This window comes from Anomalospiza imberbis, chromosome Z (assembly GCF_031753505.1).
Source record: "Anomalospiza imberbis isolate Cuckoo-Finch-1a 21T00152 chromosome Z, ASM3175350v1, whole genome shotgun sequence".
In the NCBI taxonomy this organism is placed as follows: domain Eukaryota; kingdom Metazoa; phylum Chordata; class Aves; order Passeriformes; family Viduidae; genus Anomalospiza; species Anomalospiza imberbis.
The window spans coordinates 64,049,129-64,068,620 of record NC_089721.1 but is presented as its reverse complement, the minus strand read 5'-3'; the positions used below and the strand labels follow the sequence as shown (position 1 = coordinate 64,068,620).

General features: G+C 34.1%; 1 protein-coding gene and 1 long non-coding RNA gene across 8 annotated transcripts in view; both read right to left on the bottom strand.

Moving 5' to 3' along the window:
* Positions 1-19,492, bottom strand: part of AUH (AU RNA binding methylglutaconyl-CoA hydratase) — a 106,960-nt gene that overhangs the window by 33,797 nt on the left and 53,671 nt on the right. For 6 of the 7 annotated variants that reach the window (XR_010994219.1, XR_010994222.1, XR_010994220.1 and 3 more), the window contains exons 5-6: positions 15,950-16,042; positions 14,980-15,036 (exon numbers count right to left, since the gene is read on the bottom strand). Coding sequence is in view for 3 of the 7 variants with exons in the window: in XM_068175739.1 (XP_068031840.1) it covers positions 14,980-15,036; positions 15,950-16,042 (150 nt within the window). In the remaining 4 variants the exon portion in view is untranslated. Of the gene's footprint in view, positions 1-14,720; positions 14,796-14,979; positions 15,037-15,949; positions 16,043-19,492 lie in introns of those variants that run through there. The other variant, XM_068175740.1, reaches the window with a different exon arrangement.
* LOC137464418 (uncharacterized) lies at positions 6,852-9,959 on the bottom strand. The gene is made up of 2 exons (XR_010994228.1): positions 9,186-9,959; positions 6,852-7,244 (listed from the first exon to the last, which is right to left on the bottom strand). It is a non-coding gene; the product is annotated as an uncharacterized lncRNA (long non-coding RNA).

Here is a 19,492-nt window from a genome sequence, read left to right as displayed (position 1 = left end):
TGAAAATCAGAATAAGGCGTATTTTTTTTTTTTTTGGTGTAGAGAAACAAAAAGTTAGCAGGCCAATACTCAAGAGATGGAATAAAAAGCAACTTCTCACAAAGAATGTCAAGAAAAATTAAAATATCAGTCATATAGTGGTGTCTTCTATTTAGATGAAATGATATTCAAATGTAGTTAATTCTTGGGAAAAAATTTCCTCCTACACACATTCGTAAAGCTGACTTTTTCATTGTGGAAATGATTATGACTATTACATTACTTCCATATTTCTACATTGCCATCTCAGTGATTAATGTAATTTACTTTAATCAGACATTCAAAAATCAATAAGCTACACTGTGAACAGTTCATGTTCCAATATCCCAATTCTGTGGCAGTGCAGGTTAGTCTGGAGTTATTTTACATTTCCAAGAATAGGCATAAAAATTCTGACTCATACTTTACTTCACACATATCTGAAGATCAAAAATGAATCAGTAAAATTTTTTATGCAAAAAAAAAATTCAAGTTATTTAAAGATAAAACATTTTTCATAACTATAATATTTAGAACAAAGTGACTATGTCATTATACTTTGTTAAAGCTGCCCTGTCATGGCTTAAATTCTTCAAACATATGTTCACCTGCTTAAATCTCTATACAAAAAGGAAGTACCAGGAATAAAAATCAACATCACTTCAACTTTTCCCCAGAAATTACTTCAATTTCAGTGGGCATCACTATTTTGAAGAGGAAAGGGAAAGTAAAGACCATGTGTACAGCTGTGGAAACTGCCAGACCTGTCTCAGTAAATGTCAAGTCATGTTTGGTCACGTAGAGTCACCCAACCAAACTCCACACTTGGTCTGTGCTTACGATACTATTACTAGTCTACTAAAAATGTATCATTAGTGTAACCTTACCATCTGTTCAGCTGTGCACTAAAGATTAACTGTAAAATATTATCTACACTCGCCCTTTCAGAAACCTGCGATCTGATAATAATGTTACAGGAATAACAGAAATATTCATTATATTATTAAGTATTCATTTCTCTCAGTGACAAAAAATCTACATCATCACACAGAGAAATGATGGATCTATGATTTTGAAAATGCACGTCCCCTAAGCTAAGTGCTTATTGATCTGTTTATGTAAATGCCTCACAGTAACACTGTCCCTGACAGAATTAGACCATGTACACATAAATAAGAGATTACTCTTTTAAGCAAGGAAAATTTGACACTTGCGTTAGTTGTGGGTTTTTTAATATCTGTTTACTTTGGCATTCTTGATGGATTTCAGTCACAATTCTTTAGGCAATGGAGAACCTTACCTCTATCAATGGCTACTTCAGAGAATGATGAAAACTGCAATAGCTAAATTATAACCCTGATAAGAATAAATAAATAAAACAAAAAAACTTCTCATTTTTCTCCTGAATATCAAAACAAAGAAATTATCTCATAATTATTTTCAAAAGATAACCTTTTAGTTAAGATCATTCCATATATTCTTTGCATCTGCAGAGGCACTAGACATATGCTAAAAGAAAGATTCTTATTTGGTGTTTGGTCCTACTTAGAAACAAATCCTAGAACAATCTACCCAATGAGACCCAGCAAAACCTGGAACAAGTGTCCCAAGGCAACTCAGTCAGTAACGTTAGACATGCTAGAGTACAGTAATGTTAAGTTCAGATAAAGACCTATTACTCTAGAAATTGACCACCAGTCTCAGAGTCCTTCTTAGCAGCCTCTCTACAGTCTGATGATACACTTTGAAATTAACTTCTACAATTTGATCCTCACATCTATATCCTCATAGACACTTAAATCAAAATTGGATAAGGTGCTGTACCAAGGTATCTCCCCATTCCTTTTTATATATTCTGCTACCCTCTGGGTCAATAATTATTGGACCTTGTGAATCTCTTGTTCTTTAAATGTGACTGTTCACAACAATCACATTTTCAGTAAGATACAGACATTTTTGAGATAATCTCAGAACATATTTCACTTTTAGAGCAGGAAAAGATCTTCAGCTAAACAGTCAAATTCATCCCAACCTTAGCTGTAGCAGTATTATTATTTCACTACTCCACATTTATTTGTAAGGATAACTTCTTTTCCTTCCTCTTACTCAAGCTGGCTTCCTGATGTGACAGCTTAAGCCAAACTCCCTTTGGCAGCAACTCAGTAACTGCACTCATCTTACATACCTTATCCTTGGTTACGTAGGAGCACACTGAAGATCTGCATCAAGCCTCTTACGATCAACAGAAGAGCAAGAAAGTGAGTTTACTGTCCACATCACACAGAGTAAGAAGAAAGAAGGTAGAAATCACAAAACACTCATTTCAAAGACTAAAATTCCTTTCTTTGAAAGACTAAAGTATGAATCATACATGTAATGAAACCTTTGGAGTGGGAGTTTTGTCAGAAGTAATAATATGAAGTTCTATTACATCAGGAAACAAGAGAATGAAAAAAATAACAAATCAGAAAAATAGAATGAGACTGCAATAATATTGTGTTCTTTGAACAATGTTTTCAGGAAATTCAGTGACTTTTCCATTGACACATCATACTTCACCACTGTGAAGCACTACTTCCCTTTTCTATACAAGCATCAGGGGAAAGATAAAAAAACAACCAGATTTAGACTCACATACATATTTAACATGTTACTTTATGTTGTACTGAAAAGGAAAGATGTTGATTCTGAGAAATAAAAATTTAACATGTATTTCACTATTTTTTGATACTTCACTGAACTGCTAAAATCACAGAATCACTGAACGCAAAGGAAGGAATCTCTGGTGATAACTTTGTCCAATATCCATGAAAGGTCACCTAGAAAAGGTTCAGGACCATGTCCAGATAAAGGAATTCTGAAGATCTGTTTTTTCTAATGCAGTAGCTATCTCCTGGATGACAGGAAAAGCTAGCAGACATCTACATAAATCTGGTAAAATATATGGCACATGAAAAACATACTAGTGTATATTAGTCTGACAATTATTTTATTTGGCCTACCAGAACAAGAGATGCAAAACATAATTTTCACTGATTTTTTTTGTCCTTTTTTAAAAAATAAACACTTCTTTTCCTAGAGAAATAAACACTGGGGGCTTGGGGGGGCTTTTATTACAGGGGAGTTTGGGTGGGTTTTTTCAAAAGGAAATAACTGAGAAATTTTGTCACTATCATTGGTTCCATTATGTATAATCACTTCTTCTCTAGGAATAGTAAAGCATATGTCTTTGTAGATATTCAACCATACCAAACTAAATTCAGGTTTTAAAAATAAAAAAAGGTATTGTAAAGATAAACTTTTAGTAAAGGCCAGAGTAGAGTATACCTCTCTGACCTGGATAAAAGGTGTTGTCTAGAGACATTACATATGTATTGCAGGTAATTCCAGAGTATCAGAAAATCTGTAGCTACAATACAGTCTGTATTTACATTCCATACTCTACCTCTTTTACAAAAAATGGAAACAATTTACTTGGAGTTTAACCCCTTTTAAAATGGAGAAGCAACAGAACTGACAACATTATCAGCCTTTTTCACTATTTGGAACTTTGGCATTTCCAAGACTACCTTAAATCCTTCTTAATTCACAGAGGCTTATTTTTTCCATATGAACAATGAGTAAGGACAATAGCTGCTTCCTATGCTGCATGTACTATTATTTTTGTACTCACAGTGTTTCTTTCTTCCTCTGCATTTCTCACTTCAAGACTAAAGAAGAGAATAAGCTTTTTAATGGCAACAATATTATGCTCTGGGTGACCTCCTATTCTGTTGAAGAGATGGATATCCAGAAATCTAGCACATCTAAGGTGTTCAGTATGAAGAGTTTTGATCATCTGGAGTAGTTATAAAGCTGGCTAGGCATAACTGCCTTTTGAGCAACTTAACTATCAAAATTTAAACACTCATTTCTGCCTCTAATCTTAGATAAGCAGTAAGAATTCTTTCACTGCTATAGGTTCAGTCCTGTAGGAAGTGATAGCCCAATATAACTGCGTTAAAACTGTCTATTAATTTCCTCAGGTGAAAAAACTTTCAAGAACATGCTACATATTGCCTTGCTCAAACTCACAGCAATTAGTACACGCACCTAGTATCACACTTAGGAATTTCAATAAAAGACCAATAGCTACCAGCTAATTTTCAGACAGAATTATCATAGCAGAGAGCATTTGGTCTTCAAATGATCACATTTCTCTTCCACATTGGAAGCAGTCAATTCTGTATCAACTGTTTTCTTTCTGACCTTTTTTTAATTTTATATAAAATAAGACTGAAATGGAAAACAAAATAATAAAAATATGAACATTTACTCTACTTTAATGGCTTATTACTTATAAAAGAGTTGCTACAATCTTTTATGTGAGCTTTTATATACCAAAATTCAGAGGAAATAACTGTCTACAGCCATGCAACATACACTTATTAAATATTTATTCTGAAGCACACTTTTTCCTTTTGGATTTTATTTGGCATATTTACAATGGCTATGTGCAGACCTATATTATACTTCTGTACCTGCATGAGTTTATCAGAGCAAATCATACACACAAAATTGTATACTGCCTGTCCCTTTTAAATATAGAAAGAAATTAAAAAAAAAAAAAAGAATCCAAACCCAGACTCATCCATTTGAAAGAACATAAAACCAATTTGCTCTTACATTCTATATTTTACAAGAAACTCCCCTTAAAGCCCTCTGTGCTTGAAGCCTTTTAACACTGAGATTATGCATGAGATTCAACTTCAGACATCTAAGTCTGAAAAGTGCTTTTGGATGTCACAGTATCTGTAAGCTCCTGTACTGACAGCAAGACCACAGAAGTAATCAGAGGCCCAACAAGACATTCCAAGGCACAGGGACACCATGTTTAGGGAACTGAGTCCCACATGCTATTTTCCACTGGTGAGAACTGCCATTTTAGGAACTGCCTGAAGGAAAAGGTTGACTTCTACTTCAAGGCATGAAAACACAGAAACGCTTAGGTCCTTTTGCTACTGCGTACCTTTCAATCTCAATTGTCCTGACAATTAAGATTAACCTAGTTACTGGATGTCTGAATTGAGACTTGTCCAACCAGGTAGCAGGGTACATGGAAAGAAGCTTTAACTTTGGCATGCCTATGTTTGACTCCAGGTGTGGTAGCATGCTAATATTCATCCAGAAAGAGGAAATTATACAGAAAATATCAGCTTTCCAGTCAAAGTAGCTACCCTTCACTGATCTTTTCTAAGAGGACTACTTCTCCCATGTTTATTGCTACACTGAGACTGACTTCACTACTTCCACTACAGAAAAATGGTGGGGAAGTCTGTGATCTAAGATGAATTTACCAGAATTTTTTTTCTTCTAATTCTGCTAATATCCACCAAGAATCACACTAATTCATATAGGCTAGAAGAAGTGACTTGGGAGAAGTTTTAATTTTTCTTTCTGTTTAGAAGACATGTGAATTCACTGAAATTTCAGATGCAAGGCTCCTGAGAATGGCTTGATGATTTTGAAGGCAGAGTTACAACAATAAAGTCTTATAGCGTACAGTGAAAATTCCACACCTAAAATGTTCAAACCTATGAAAATTTCCAATATTTTTAATTGGTTCTAATTCATCTGCCTTCTGCAAGACCTACTTTTACTCACCTGCTGACTCTTTACTAGAAAACAGAGTTAAGAGAGAGATTTTCCAAAGAACTTTCCCCAGTAAAAAAAGGTGAAAAAAGTGACGTCATGACAGAAGAGGAAAACTGCATTTAGTTTGTGTTATTGGTAAATGCAGACATTTGGCAAAAGTGGCATAGAAACACATTTGAAACAGTCAATAAAGCAGATGCCAAGCTCAGCAAAATGAAAAACTTCTGTCACAGTAATGACAAAAAAGCCACCAAACCCTTAGCATACTGATATTTTCAAGAACAACATTCATACATATGTTTAGAAGATTAAACTGTTCCATTTTACGTATCTTACAATACAGGTGAACTAGTGATTCAGGCTGAGGGATTTTCCAAACATGCCAGTTTCAACATGCCAAAACAACTGTGAGTTTAGAAAGTCACCAAACATTAACATATTTCTCCATTTCTTTCTGAAACAAAAAAAAAAACAACCCCTCCCCCCCAAAAACAATCATGTGTATCCTGACCACACTATGTATTAGTAACGTAATAGTATATGAACATTATAAACTAATAATAAATAAATAATTTTCCTAAAAGTAATTTAAAAATTAATACAACCAAAAAAATTTCAATAGTATGTTTTTAAGAAAAACACAGGTCTCAAACACAGGAAGATGTATCCAAATTATTTTCATTTGATCTACCTAGCATAAAATAGTAAGTATGTCCTGCATCCATGTGATTTACTAGATCAGAATGTTCTTTCACATGGTTCATCTCTGGTTTTTGTTTTATGTTTTATCACATTAGAAAATGAATCACTAATAGTTTACTTTGTTTTTACTCTTTTTTATTACAAAAGCTTTGGGGAGCAGTCAGAAGATACAGGGAATAAGAGAACAGCTTAATTTAGTGTCACTTGAAAGATTCTGAAAACAAAGGAGACATCAAAACATGCATTAGACCAAGTCATCAGAATTTGCTAGCATTCCATACACTAAAACATTGATATTATGCAAAGCAGCCAGACCTTTCTTTGTTCCATGCAAGGAAATCATATAGTTAGCATTCTGATAAGATAAATATCACAAAACAGAGGAGTATGCAGTAGCTACTGCCCTTTATACGAGTCTCCAGTGAAAATACTGGCTTTAACAGGAGTCAATGAGAAAGCTACTATTTTTTGCCCTATTTTGCCATTTTATAAATTAAAAAAAATGCATTTCCTATTAAATTACAGAAAAACAACTACCCTTTAAATTGGATTTCATAAATTCTCTTCCAGCACTACAGAGGTGCTGGATAATACTTCAATGGATATAACAACAAGATGTTTAGCACCTCAAGAGTGTTCAGGTACACTGTATAAAGTTGGAATTTTAAAAGATACTACATTTTTAAATAAAAGTTATTGTTAAAAAAACCTCTTGTGTTTTTCAGTCCTTAAATGCCATTAAGACATTTCAGGAAGACTTGGAGAAAATCAAATTAGAAATAAAAATAGCTATTCACTTACACCACCTTTCCAAGGCACTATGAGGAAGGTTTCAACTATCATTGCTCAGCCATGAAAGTTCAGGCCACAAGTTTAATCTGAAAGTAAAACTTCAGAAAAAAATCACTACTGATTATGAAACCTCAGACCAAAAATATGGCCACTCTTTCCATGCTTGCAATAGCAGTGATAGCAGATCAGCACTATGCTATGCTGTATGTTCTGTAGGAAATTTAGTATCTCAAATATCACAAGAAGTACCCTAACTCAGAAGCTCCTCAGCTGTATTGAATTACACATCAAAATCCCTCAAAACCACAACCCTCCCATAACAAAAACAAACCAAAGAAACAAAAAATTAAAAAAAATCCTACAAAAACCTTTTTCATTATTAAGCTTTAATCTGTGCCCAAAGATCAGTTTGGTACGAGTCTAGAAAAGCTTGTCCCCAAGAGCAGGGTTTACTACTTGCAGTGATGATGCCTGATACTTTAATCAGAGCCATCTTACTGCTCTAGGCAAAATTTAATTTTTAAAGATGGTGGATTGAGGGCCAGGATGCTGTGCAGCTTGTACCGTAGGGAATGGTAAATGAGGAACAGGAGAAATATTCAGATCTAAAGTAAGGTAAAAGGCTCAGAGCTAGGATGCTCACGGCAGGGTGTAGGGCGGGATTCCTGTAGAGCTAGGTTTGAAGCTTCTCTACAGCAGAAACAGAAAAATTGAAGACAGCAGCAGCATTGCTAGGAATTGCTAGCCAGCTGTGTTACTGCACAGTAAGAACTGTTTTCTGACCACTGAACTCTTCTCCCTCACCGGCAGCATCAAGCTTGTCTCTCCAGGGCTCTGGCTCATGTGAGGTAGAAAAGGGCTAACAGTTATTTTGCTCTGCAGAGTAACCCACTGCCACAAGTGACCGTCTCCCATGCCTGCGGCAAAAGACAATCCTGATTTCAGCAAAAACATTGTAGAGATGGGGATGAGAAGAAACCTTAAACATCAGGAAATTCAAATGACTAAGCTTCTTTTTATTTGACAATACTGCTACAATGTGCTTTTCCAAAGAATTATATTTCATCTAGAGATGCTGAATTTCTGTACTTTTTCAAAGGTAACCAGCATAGTTTTCAGACACACTGTGGTTTAATGTAGGGTAAAACCACTATTTCAATCTCTCTCCCATATTTACTAATTACATGTATTTTCCTTTTGATTAAGTTGCTGGTTTGTTTTCATTAACACTCAGACTCTTCTGCGTGATCAAAACCAAAAAATATTACATTGAACAGCAGTCCTGTAACTGATCACCTGGTAGGGTGAGCATGACTATTTCCAGACACTTCCTCAGCCTCTGTTAAGCCAGTGACAGATTGCAGTTATTAACAGGTCAGTGAATAAATTAATTCCAGGGCACTGAAAATGATGTTCATGAAATGAAAAGTGGCCTTGCTGACATTGCATCACTGTTTCTAGACAGTGTGCTTGAACACCAAATAAATCTCACAACTTGGATGAGTGCCAAAAACTAGTGACCTGGTTTCATTAGTGTGGGAAAAAGACTAGCAATTGGCCCTATGAGAGCAGATTACCAAAATAACTTCACACAAAAACATTCCATAAAGAATTTTCTTTAAATCAGACATTTTCCAATCTAACAAGTCACTGAAAATCCCGTCTCCCTTGAAATATCAGTCTGAGATCCATTAAATTCTAAAGTTAAAATGCATTTATATTGCTTATGCTGACATTCCTATACAACATCTCGATTAAACAGAATAAATATTATCTTCTTTCCATCTCATTATCTCTTTCCATCTCATTCATAATAATTTAATACTGTTTTAAATCAAAACAGCTTTTGAATTTTCAGTGAAAAATGTAACACTTCAGGCTTAAACAAAAAGTTTTACTAATAAAAGTATGTCTATTTTTAAGCACACAGTAATCTACTCAGTAATCTTCCTTGATTAAAAATTCCTTGGCTTCTCTTCAAAAAACACACTGAGTATAGATGAGCTCAACAGCTGTCAACATAATTTTTAGGAACTTACCAAGTATTGTTGCATCTATACTAGCCCCCATTTATACATGCCAGCTGGTCCACCAGAGCCCCACACTCCCAATCTTTCACCTCCAGTAACATCTATATTGAGATGAAGACATTTCGAAGAGGGGAATCTTAATAACAACACAAAGTAAAAAAAATACTTCATCTACTTTTCATCTTTCCAAAGCCTGCTCTTTCTGAAAACTGCTTTCCATTCACTAATCCAGCAAAGTGCAGAAGACAAACTGAAATACTGTAAGAAAACTATTACAGCACTGGTAAAAATCCCAGAACATTCTTTCATAAGTCAGACTTGAACATGACATAAGTAATGCAATGCAATTAATTTCACCCAGCAATCCCTGCTTACAAGTTCTTACTAACACATGCCAATGACAAAACTGCAACTGTTCTCTTCATGCCACGTGCAGTGAGGGTCACTTGCGCAATGACTTACACAAAAGGTCTAGAATTTAGAAGGCTGAAAAAAATCCCTGATCATTTAATCTCCTCAAAATGTTGAGTTTTCTTTTATCCTACGGATTTCCTCTGGATTCATGGCTACTGAAAAAATCCTAAAGGATGATCATAGCTTTTGCAAGCTTTACTGTGGCAAACACTCATGGAAATTTTGAGTAAATAATGTCATGAAGACTGGTGACTGAGTTTTGGAAAGACATACCAATCATTTAAATTTCAAAAATGCTGTGGGAGTACCTAGGGGAAAAATAAACAGAATGAAATCACATACTAATAACTTTCTTCTTAATAAACCACATATGTATCAATAGGAAAGTTTCAGCATCTTAATTCTTTCTCCTCAGTTACTAAAAACTTTCAAAATCCTTACGTAAGTGTAAGTGTAACAATAGGAAAGTTTCAGCATCGTACTTCTTTCTCCTCAGTTACTAAAAACTTTCAAAATCCTCATGTTTTTATCTCAAACCCATTTTGTTTATCTGTCAACAACCTCCTGATCAGTGTGCGTATTTTTTTATTCTTTTTATCTCCTACACCTCCAGTCTCTGTGTCTATGAATAATGTCTTTGTAGACTACAATCCCAGCTATGCATACAGGCTGTGGCAGTATCATAACTAGGTGCTGTCAGCTGTAGACTTAAAAAAAATAAAGGGCAGACATGGGGACAGGGGGATGCACCAAAGAAGCTGAGTCACTTTAAACCTCTTAAAAGTGGCTTATAAAATGTTTGATGCCAATTTATGAAGGTTGCTTACCTCAGCCATAAAAATCATGCAAGTCTTCTACACATACTTTTTATCTCACAACTAAAATGCACGTTTGGTCACAGAAAATGACCAAGCGATATGTAATATGATCAGCTACATGGGTTTGCATCCAGTGTCCCATACTCAGCATCTTGTACTAAATTGTGTCTATCATGGTGCAGATTAACAAGCTTCTTCACAGTACAAGGAGTATTTTCATCACCCCTTTTACACATCTCATTTAGTGATGCATCAAGAACTAAAATAAAGAGTCTGTTTCTAGGGCTGTCAGTGCAGAGAGACAGGATAGGCACTAAGCCTCCCAAAATTACCTAGATGAATAATCTTCTTTACTCCTTTTATTTTGCTGTATTCCACTGCCCTGGTATGTTTTTCATGCATTTATACCGGTAATTTGGTAATAATATATATCTGCTTAATTCTATACTAAAAGATAAAATTAGATTTTTCCCTCACAACCTCAAGGTTTTAGAAAACAAATTCCAAACCCAGAATAAGTTGCTTATGCATTTTCATCTTTATTCTTCATTGATTATTTAAGATTAATAATTTTCTATACTTCACCTGCCCATTTTTTCTACCTCTCTTAAAACTACTAAGGAGTTTTTTCTCCTTACTACTTTTGCTACCATAGAGAGAGGAAGAATACAGAAAAAGTTGCTTTAGTTTGTAAAATAAAGTAACTGAAGCTGCAGGAAGAAAGGACACTATTGAGACAATATTTAATCTCTGACAACAAGCTTAAGTAGCAATGAGGCTCTTTATAGAAGAACTTGGAAAGGTAGTCAGAAAAGGTAGAGAACCTTAAAATTCAGACTATAGAAGAGGCTGAGCCTAGAAATCTAAGCTAAAGGTTTTTGGTTTAGCCTCTAGGCTACTAGAAAGAGTCAAGTCTTTAATTTGTCCAATATTTCCTTCCAAAATGAATTTCTTTTTAATTTAAAAACAGAAGAAAACAACCAAATCATAAATTTTTAACAGAAAATTTCATGCAATTCTGTTTTCCATGTCCAGGAAATTTTTATTTCTCCCATGCCCCATTTTTCCCCAGAAACATCAGCTACTATTACTTTGTCTTCCTTTTGTTTTTGCATAAGCTTAGAAATAGGGTAGAATAGAAATAAAAAAAAAAAACCCTTCAGATGAAAGAGTGCCATTAAAAGTTCCTATTATGATTTTCAGTGGACAAGAGAGCTTGAGATAGACACTAGATTCTGGTTTAGAACATGTCTAGGGAACAAAAAGGGTGGTCTTTTACAAAGTAAAAAAGTGTGGTCTTGTACATAGGCTTTGTACATCTTTTAAAATTAAGTCCAAATTTAATGCAAGGGGAAAATTATTTTATCAAAGGCATTCATGAACTCGGATCGATTTGTATGAGTCAATAGAAAACTCATTTAATTGATTATGTGGAAGTCTGTACACAGGTAATTTTTATATTTTAACTGGCTTTGAAAAAAATATAAAGTTCCTTACCTAGCAACATTTTAGATCATTCTTTTCTCTATTTACTTTATTTTTTCTGTGTCCTCTTCACTTGAGCACCCCAAGTGAATATAACCTACTTTGCACCTATGTTATGAAACCTAGTGTGAATTTCATTCATATTGTTACAGTTGGCCTAGACCATAATTTCTATTCAGTGTCATACTATTTTAATTTCAGTGGTAAGAAGAACCAAGCTGCAAAAGCAAAGTTTGTGTTTGCTTTGTTTTCAAAGGTTCACTGCGTAGTTCCCTGCAGTACAGATATGGCCTGGAAATGACAGTACCACCCACGCTCAGTGAAAGAGTACCTGAATGCAGCTTAAGTCTACATTAGTTAAGAAGAAAACAAATAACATGTTGCACTTTTTCATCTTTCTGGCTGTCATTCAAAAATGAGCAATCCATTAATCTCAGAAAACAATTTTCCAACTCATGAAAGCTTTCTTACAAACCCATGATAATTAGGAAAATAATTAGTAACATTGCTCAGGTTGTAACAACAAATTTTAGTAAAAATAGCACTCCAAAATTCAATCTTGATATACCACAAATAGTAACACTTTATTTTTCAGCATCAAATGCTATTCCTATTACTGATGAAACTGAAATACAGAAATATAAGGAATATCCTAGCAGTCCATTGTAATGTGCATTGGATTTCAAGTTGAAATTGACATTCAATTTAACCTTTATACTTGGCTGAATTGGACAACTACTGCTGTTAGCAAGGAACATGTTCTGTGTGAGTTTTTCCTATGCAGAAATTCCCTTGACATCTTTCTCATCCAAAATAGAATTTTTTTTTTTTTTTAGCTTTAAAGTATGCACTGCAACAGAGACCATAAGGATGATTTAAAAGCAAAGAATTAAGGCAAATATACTATGATTACCTAAATTTACTTTTCATTCTTACACTGGTTTTCTTCCTATGCAAAAAACCCCTAATATTTCAGTGTTCCTATATCTTATTTTATAGTCTTTTAATCTGCAAGCTCTGTAAGTCTCCAAATACAATTTGAAGTCTAGAAAAACAGCCAAAAATATTGTTACCAAAGTAAGGGAGAACAGAGAAATGCTGTAATTCAATCTCTCCCTTCTTCTACATTTTAAAGACAAAACCAGTCCAGACTCCTACAGCTTGAAGCTTCAGTTTCACCTTTGGAACATAGAGTTCAAAGCAACTTTTAGATGTAGAAAGAATATACAGCTTATTTACAAAGACCTTCTTAGAGAGTTGTAGAGTTTCTTTTTGTTTCCTTCCCTTTTTTTTAAAGTCTTCTTCATAAAATATGGTTTTCATCTGAATGCTCTCAAGGAAAGCACAATCAGTTACTACTAGTATGACAAGAAGCAAAAAGGAATGAAACACTGTCATTGCTCAACAGGACTGGTGTAAGCACAGGCTGATCAGGAAGAAGTTGTGATTTAGAAAGGCTGATAGGAATAGGGGAAAAAATTCATCACTGAACATACCCCAAAATGTTGTAAGTTGAAAAGTCAATGTAACAAGATCAAATCTGTCACATTTCCAAGGACATACACCTGAAGACATATACCTGAATCATTATTTTAGGATGAGGAAAAAAAGACTTTTTTCAAACCTCAGTCTTTGAATAGCAGTAAAATATTCTGAATGCAACTTATAATGAATCAGTTAACTAGCATTTTAAGGTTAGAGCACAGAAGCTTGAAACATCTATAATTAACTGAAGAAAAGGAAATAAGACAACCTCAAAAAGTTGAATACAGAGAATATATGGAAATTTTGAGCTGAACTTCTTGAGCTGGAGAGTTTTCAATACTATCCTACAGAATTATTTGGCAAGGAGGGAATGGGAGGACAAGGAGCAAAAACTGACAACAAAGAGAAACAACATAAACTTCTTTCTTTTTCTTCACAGGGACTTATTGCCAAGGCATATTATTTTATGACAGCACCATTACCAGTAAATACATCTTTAAAATACATCTTTAAAATCATCTGCATTATTATCTTTATCCTACACAAAAAAGAAACCAGACATCAATCATAACTGTTTTCCTTATGTAAAATGTAGCTCTGACCACAGAAAAGTGTTGATTTAAATCACATCTCAACAATAACCAAAATAATATAGCAATTGAAATTGTACAAAAATTGTCCAGATTAGTCATAGGATGGGACAGTTTTATATACAAAGTTCATACCACTACTGCCATTATGGTTGATTTTACTGTTTTTTTTTATGTGACCTGCAATGGTATCCACTAGAATTGGATATAGTGCTTTCAAAATAGGTTCCATCCATTAGAAAGAAAATGAGAGCAAAGAAACAGTATAAAGTTCCCAAGAAGTCCCAGAAATGAAGGCAAAAAATCACATGGATGCACTTTTTCCCCCAGCTACTGCCCTTTTCCCAGAGCAGCAAATACATTAATTCAAGTAGCAATGATTTATACATAAAATAAAAACATAGGTTTTTAAAAAGTTTCATAACAACTTCTTGAAAATTATTTATTACCTAACTTTCATTCACCTTGAGTCTATGAAAAGCAGGTCAATTGGCCTTCCAAATAAAGAAGTTTTTGACTCAAAAAGTCTTGGCAAGGTAACAGATTTATTCAGAGCTACACTTTCCATTCTTAAACTCTTTGCAACCAATATACAAGCAGCTTAAAAATAGAATTTCAATCCTAAAGTACCAAATGTTATGTAAAAGTGGATCTTCATTCAAATAATTGTTTTTGCACACTGACAGCTAATCCTTCTTCCTCGCTTGACCCTTTACAAAATTATTCAGCCTTCAGATCAAGACATTAAATGTCACTTACAGAATCGCTCAATGTTGACTTGGTTAATAAAGACTTCGCTTAAAAACATAATATACAGGTGACTGTCCCTGAAGATAAGAAATACACTTTTAAAATAATTTTGGTAAATAATACAAGCAATAAGCAGTAACACATGCTATAATACTTAATCGACATATAAGAATAAGCAGGAATCCATAAACAATTCAAAACCTAATACTAAATACATGTGTTATTTAGTTATCTGTGGTAGCAAAAGTAAAACATTCATACCTGCACCTGGAATGATCGCCAACTTTGTTTCAACTAAGCCCATTTTAGCAGAAGATGCTAAAAAATAGAATGTAAAGGAGTTCTTACTCTAAAGCAGAAGGAAAAAAATCTGTGGAAAATACATAATGATGACCTAGAAGTTTGCTAATATATTAAGTTTTCTTCAAAATGAAAAATAAATCATTTTTAAAGCACTTGTTTATTAAAAAAACAGATTCAACTGATCTGCTTTTAGTGAAAGATCCAACTACTTCCATCAAGGCAAATTCAGTACTTTATTAATTTTCACATAGCAAGTAAGCAATAACAGTGAGTAACAGAGACTTGTTTTCAAATGGAAAGTATTAAAAGGAAATGGATATTATTGCTTAACATCTCAGAATGGGGTAGAATTCTGTATCTGATTATTTAAATTCTTTAGGTGACAGAACATTCTCAAAAGCCAAATAACTTTTTAAATCCTAACTTAGTGGCTCATAACCAAGTTTCCATTTACTTTCCATCAATAGGCTTTACAGTTCTGGCAGCTTATTAGCTCAAGGTTCCTCTTTTCAAGAGTTCCTGTCACTTTTATAATTTAATTTCTTATGTAACAATACACTTATTAGCAACTTCGTTTTTTCCCCCTGCACCATGTTTAGATAAAATCAAGTCTCTGCCTTGAGCACTTTCAGATGCACAAGAATCAAAAAAAATGAAAATAATTGCATGACCCTTTGGCAAGACTGATAAAATTAGGGTCAGATGAATCACATAAACGTTTAACAAAACCAATCCAGCTAAGAGGGTTAAGTTGTTATAAATGAAACATTAGCATGTACTTAGACAGGTTTCTGCTAAAACTTTTTAAAATAATGGGTTATAAACAATGTCAAATATAAAGTATTATAAGACTGTTGCCAACAGACAGATTAGTCAAGCCAGCTATAACACTAACAACCCTATATTCCACAGCAGTATTCAGACCTACCTGCCACCCGTATATCACAGGCTAATGCAAGTTCTAGGCCACCACCTAAGGCAGTTCCATCTATTGCAGCAATAGTAGGTACAGGCAGATTAGCTGAAAAAGAAAGTACCAATTAACACCAACCTCATAAAGAACACCTCTGGAATGTGATTTCATTACATTTTGCTCATTCCATAGTCATACATTTCACAGCTAGAAGTGAAATGTGTCTTAACATTCTCAGACCACCACTGGCAATAATGGCCACAACCATTGCCCCTTTTCTCCTGTAAAGCAGAAGCTAACAGCTTAATAAAGGTGGGAAACTCTTAAGTTTGACAAACAAATGCACATACTGCCAGCACACATGACAGGTAGCAGGGCTCCAGAGGCCTGTGCAACCATAGCATGGTTTGTGTGTAATTCATCATCGGTGTTCTGACACAATAAAGTCATTTAAACAATCAGCCTAAAGTACTGCTTTTCACCTTCTGAAAATTCAAGTTCTCTTCATCCCTATTCACCAGAAACTCAAAGTTTGATGAAAAATGCATTTTCATTTTAGAAATACACTTGTATATTACAGCTTTAATTATATTTAATGTAACAGTTAACACAAACTATCCATTTTAAAATATACTCCAACAGTAGTCCAGTAGTACATTGTTGCTACTAAAGTTTCAAAGATAGCCAAAAGCAATTCATTAGCTGGACACTTGGGTGTACAGCTTGTTGAAATGTTAAATCAGCTCTTGACAACAACAGCTTTTTTTGTAGATGTTAAAAAATATTTTCTTTGTTTTAATGTTTCAGCTAATTTAATTCAGCGACCAGTTCACTCAGTTTCTTTAGCCAGAAATAGAAGAGAAAAAACTCTTCTGTCAACATATAAATTAAAATGATGCATGAAAGACTTTAAAAGACTTATTTCATTTTAAAATCTAGAAGGGTAATATGACAAAAATTATTACTTCAATGTATTAATTAGAGCTTTTCCTAGTGAACTAACTAGTTCTAAATTTAGAAATTGTGCTACCTAGCTTACCTTTTTCTTGTCTGATAGCTAAACTTCCAATAACTTCATTCAACAAAAGAAACAATTAAATATTGGTATACATCAGCCTGACAATTATTATAAGCCCGTAGTCTCTCATTGGGTAATAAACAAAATACGTAATTAAACAAAGTTTATTTTAGCTGCAAAATGACCCGCTTTTATGATTAACAGCTAATGAAAATGCAATTGTCTTTAAAAAAAAGAACAAAAACTTAGCAATTATTTTCAAGATTCTAACAGATGCTTTAAAACAAAGTCCCTGGGTTGCTGCTTTAGATCATGATTAATAGTGATTATCTGAATCAATTTCAGTGCCAAAAGAGGCTAATGATTAGTGTTTTCAAGAGCTCTTTCAGTGACTTAAAAGAGCTCTAGGTATCCATTATACCTGCCATCTGCCACAGAAGGCATAGGAGACAGAGGAATAGTAGAAAAATCTGCTCTTTCTCTGTTTACTTCTTCTGAGATATATGGAAAGGCAACTCTCATTTCCAACAGGGCACGGTTGCTGACAGAAACTTATAACCCTGTCAACACAAACAATTTGCCAAACAGTCTTGCAATGTTGCTAGCTGACACAGCTAGCCTTTCTCTTAAAGAAATATGCCTTTGCCTTGGGTAAATAAAAAATAGTTTGCCTGAACATGAAGGCACATTGTTAACTGCAGTTTCCAGCAGTTACTGCCTGTATGAATGTTCCATTTATCAGAGATTAGCAAACAGTATCTTGAGCACTATTTGCATGGCTTTTGCAGTACTCCAAGGCAGAATGCTTTCCTAAGATAAGCAACTTCTGGAATTAGCCATGGTGCAATTCAAGTAGACTATTACACATGGAATTGGAAGTTAATGAATGAGTATTATAAAACAGCTTGGTTTCAATAATTACAGCAAGCTCCTACCATGAAATAATAAAAAATCACAATTCAAGGGGATAAAAAGCAGTTTGATAATGTTAGAATCATCACTTCCCAAGGATATTAATTTGAAAGGATCACCTGACTTGAGTTGACAACGAATGAAAGGCAAAAGACAAATTCTCTGTAATAGCCTTGTGTGTATCTCTTAAATGAATTTAAGAAATTAATCCTTTTAACATGTTCTCATGAAGCATCAGAAAAACTAGCATAGAAAAAAGTTAGTAATCACTTGGGATTGTAAACTGTGTTTCCAGGCTGCTAGAACTTTTTAACAAGGGTAAAGCAGAGATGATGTTTGACAAATAATGCCCTGTAGGGTTAATTGAATTGTATGCACTCAAATTTTAGGAACAATAAATTACATATATAGACAGGTCAATCTCCACAATGATTCTACATGAAAAGGCTCATTTGCTATGAGTGATAAAAAAATATTTAAAGCTTTGCCAAGAGGCCTAGTGGTTTTATACTTTAACATTCTACATTTTTGTTACAGTTCAAATAACAAGATATAAATTTCAAGCAATTGTACTACTACTCATTAGTCCTAAATTCTAGATGTGATACAGGTTTATCTGGGTGCAATCATGAGCTGCATACTGAAATAAAAAAGGAGTTTAAGATATATATAAAAGAAACAGATTAGCTAAACTAAATGAGAGAGTACAACACAGAGACAAGAGTAGACCATGTATACATAAAGATTAAAGTTGTTAGAAGTAGTTAAAAGACTAAGTAATGAGCAGCATTAAACTTTAGTTAGAGAATTTCACTGAGTTACCCTAGTATATCAAAGTGAGGACTATGAAGGACACTAAATAATAAGGTAGTTCACACAATTAATTCAGAAAGGATTACTTCACACATATATTCTAATGTAAAACATGCTGCTTATTCTGTGAATGCAGTTGTATTCTGCACATAAAACATGTCCCAAGTAAATGCCAAGTCACATCCTAATGTAACATCAATGCTTAATTATATTACAGAAAAGTAAGGTTCTAAGTAAGGAAAGAAATAGAAGGGTCCAATTCAGTTTATGTTATGTCAGCAACAGAGCCAGACCTAAGACAAAAATACATCCCTGTATTAGAGATCACAGGAGCAGACACTTCTAGCTAAAGAAAAGACAAATGTGAACAAAGAAATCACAATAAATTTTATGTATTAAGTTGTTTAAGGAATAATCTCTTAGCACAGAAGCTGACAAAACCTGTAAAAAAGGATGTTTATCGGCCATTCAAGACATGATACAGATAGAGTGACCAACAGGTAAATTGAGGAACTTCAATAAGAGAAAATAAACTCAGTAACATTAGATACCTCAACTAAACCCATAAACAGCTCAAACAAAATAGAAAATATGACATGCAGGAATATAAATATATACGGCTTCCTACTCTGCAGTAACTGTGAACTTTCAGCTCAACTTCATAAATACGTCCCAGGTAAACATACATGTCACATGTAGTTTTAGATTAGGGGGACGAGCAGCATCTTGTAGTCTTGGGATACCGCCTGTGACTTCATTACTGATAGGTGTAGAATAGAGTAAGTGAACTCTCCCACAGTTTTGCCATGAGTACA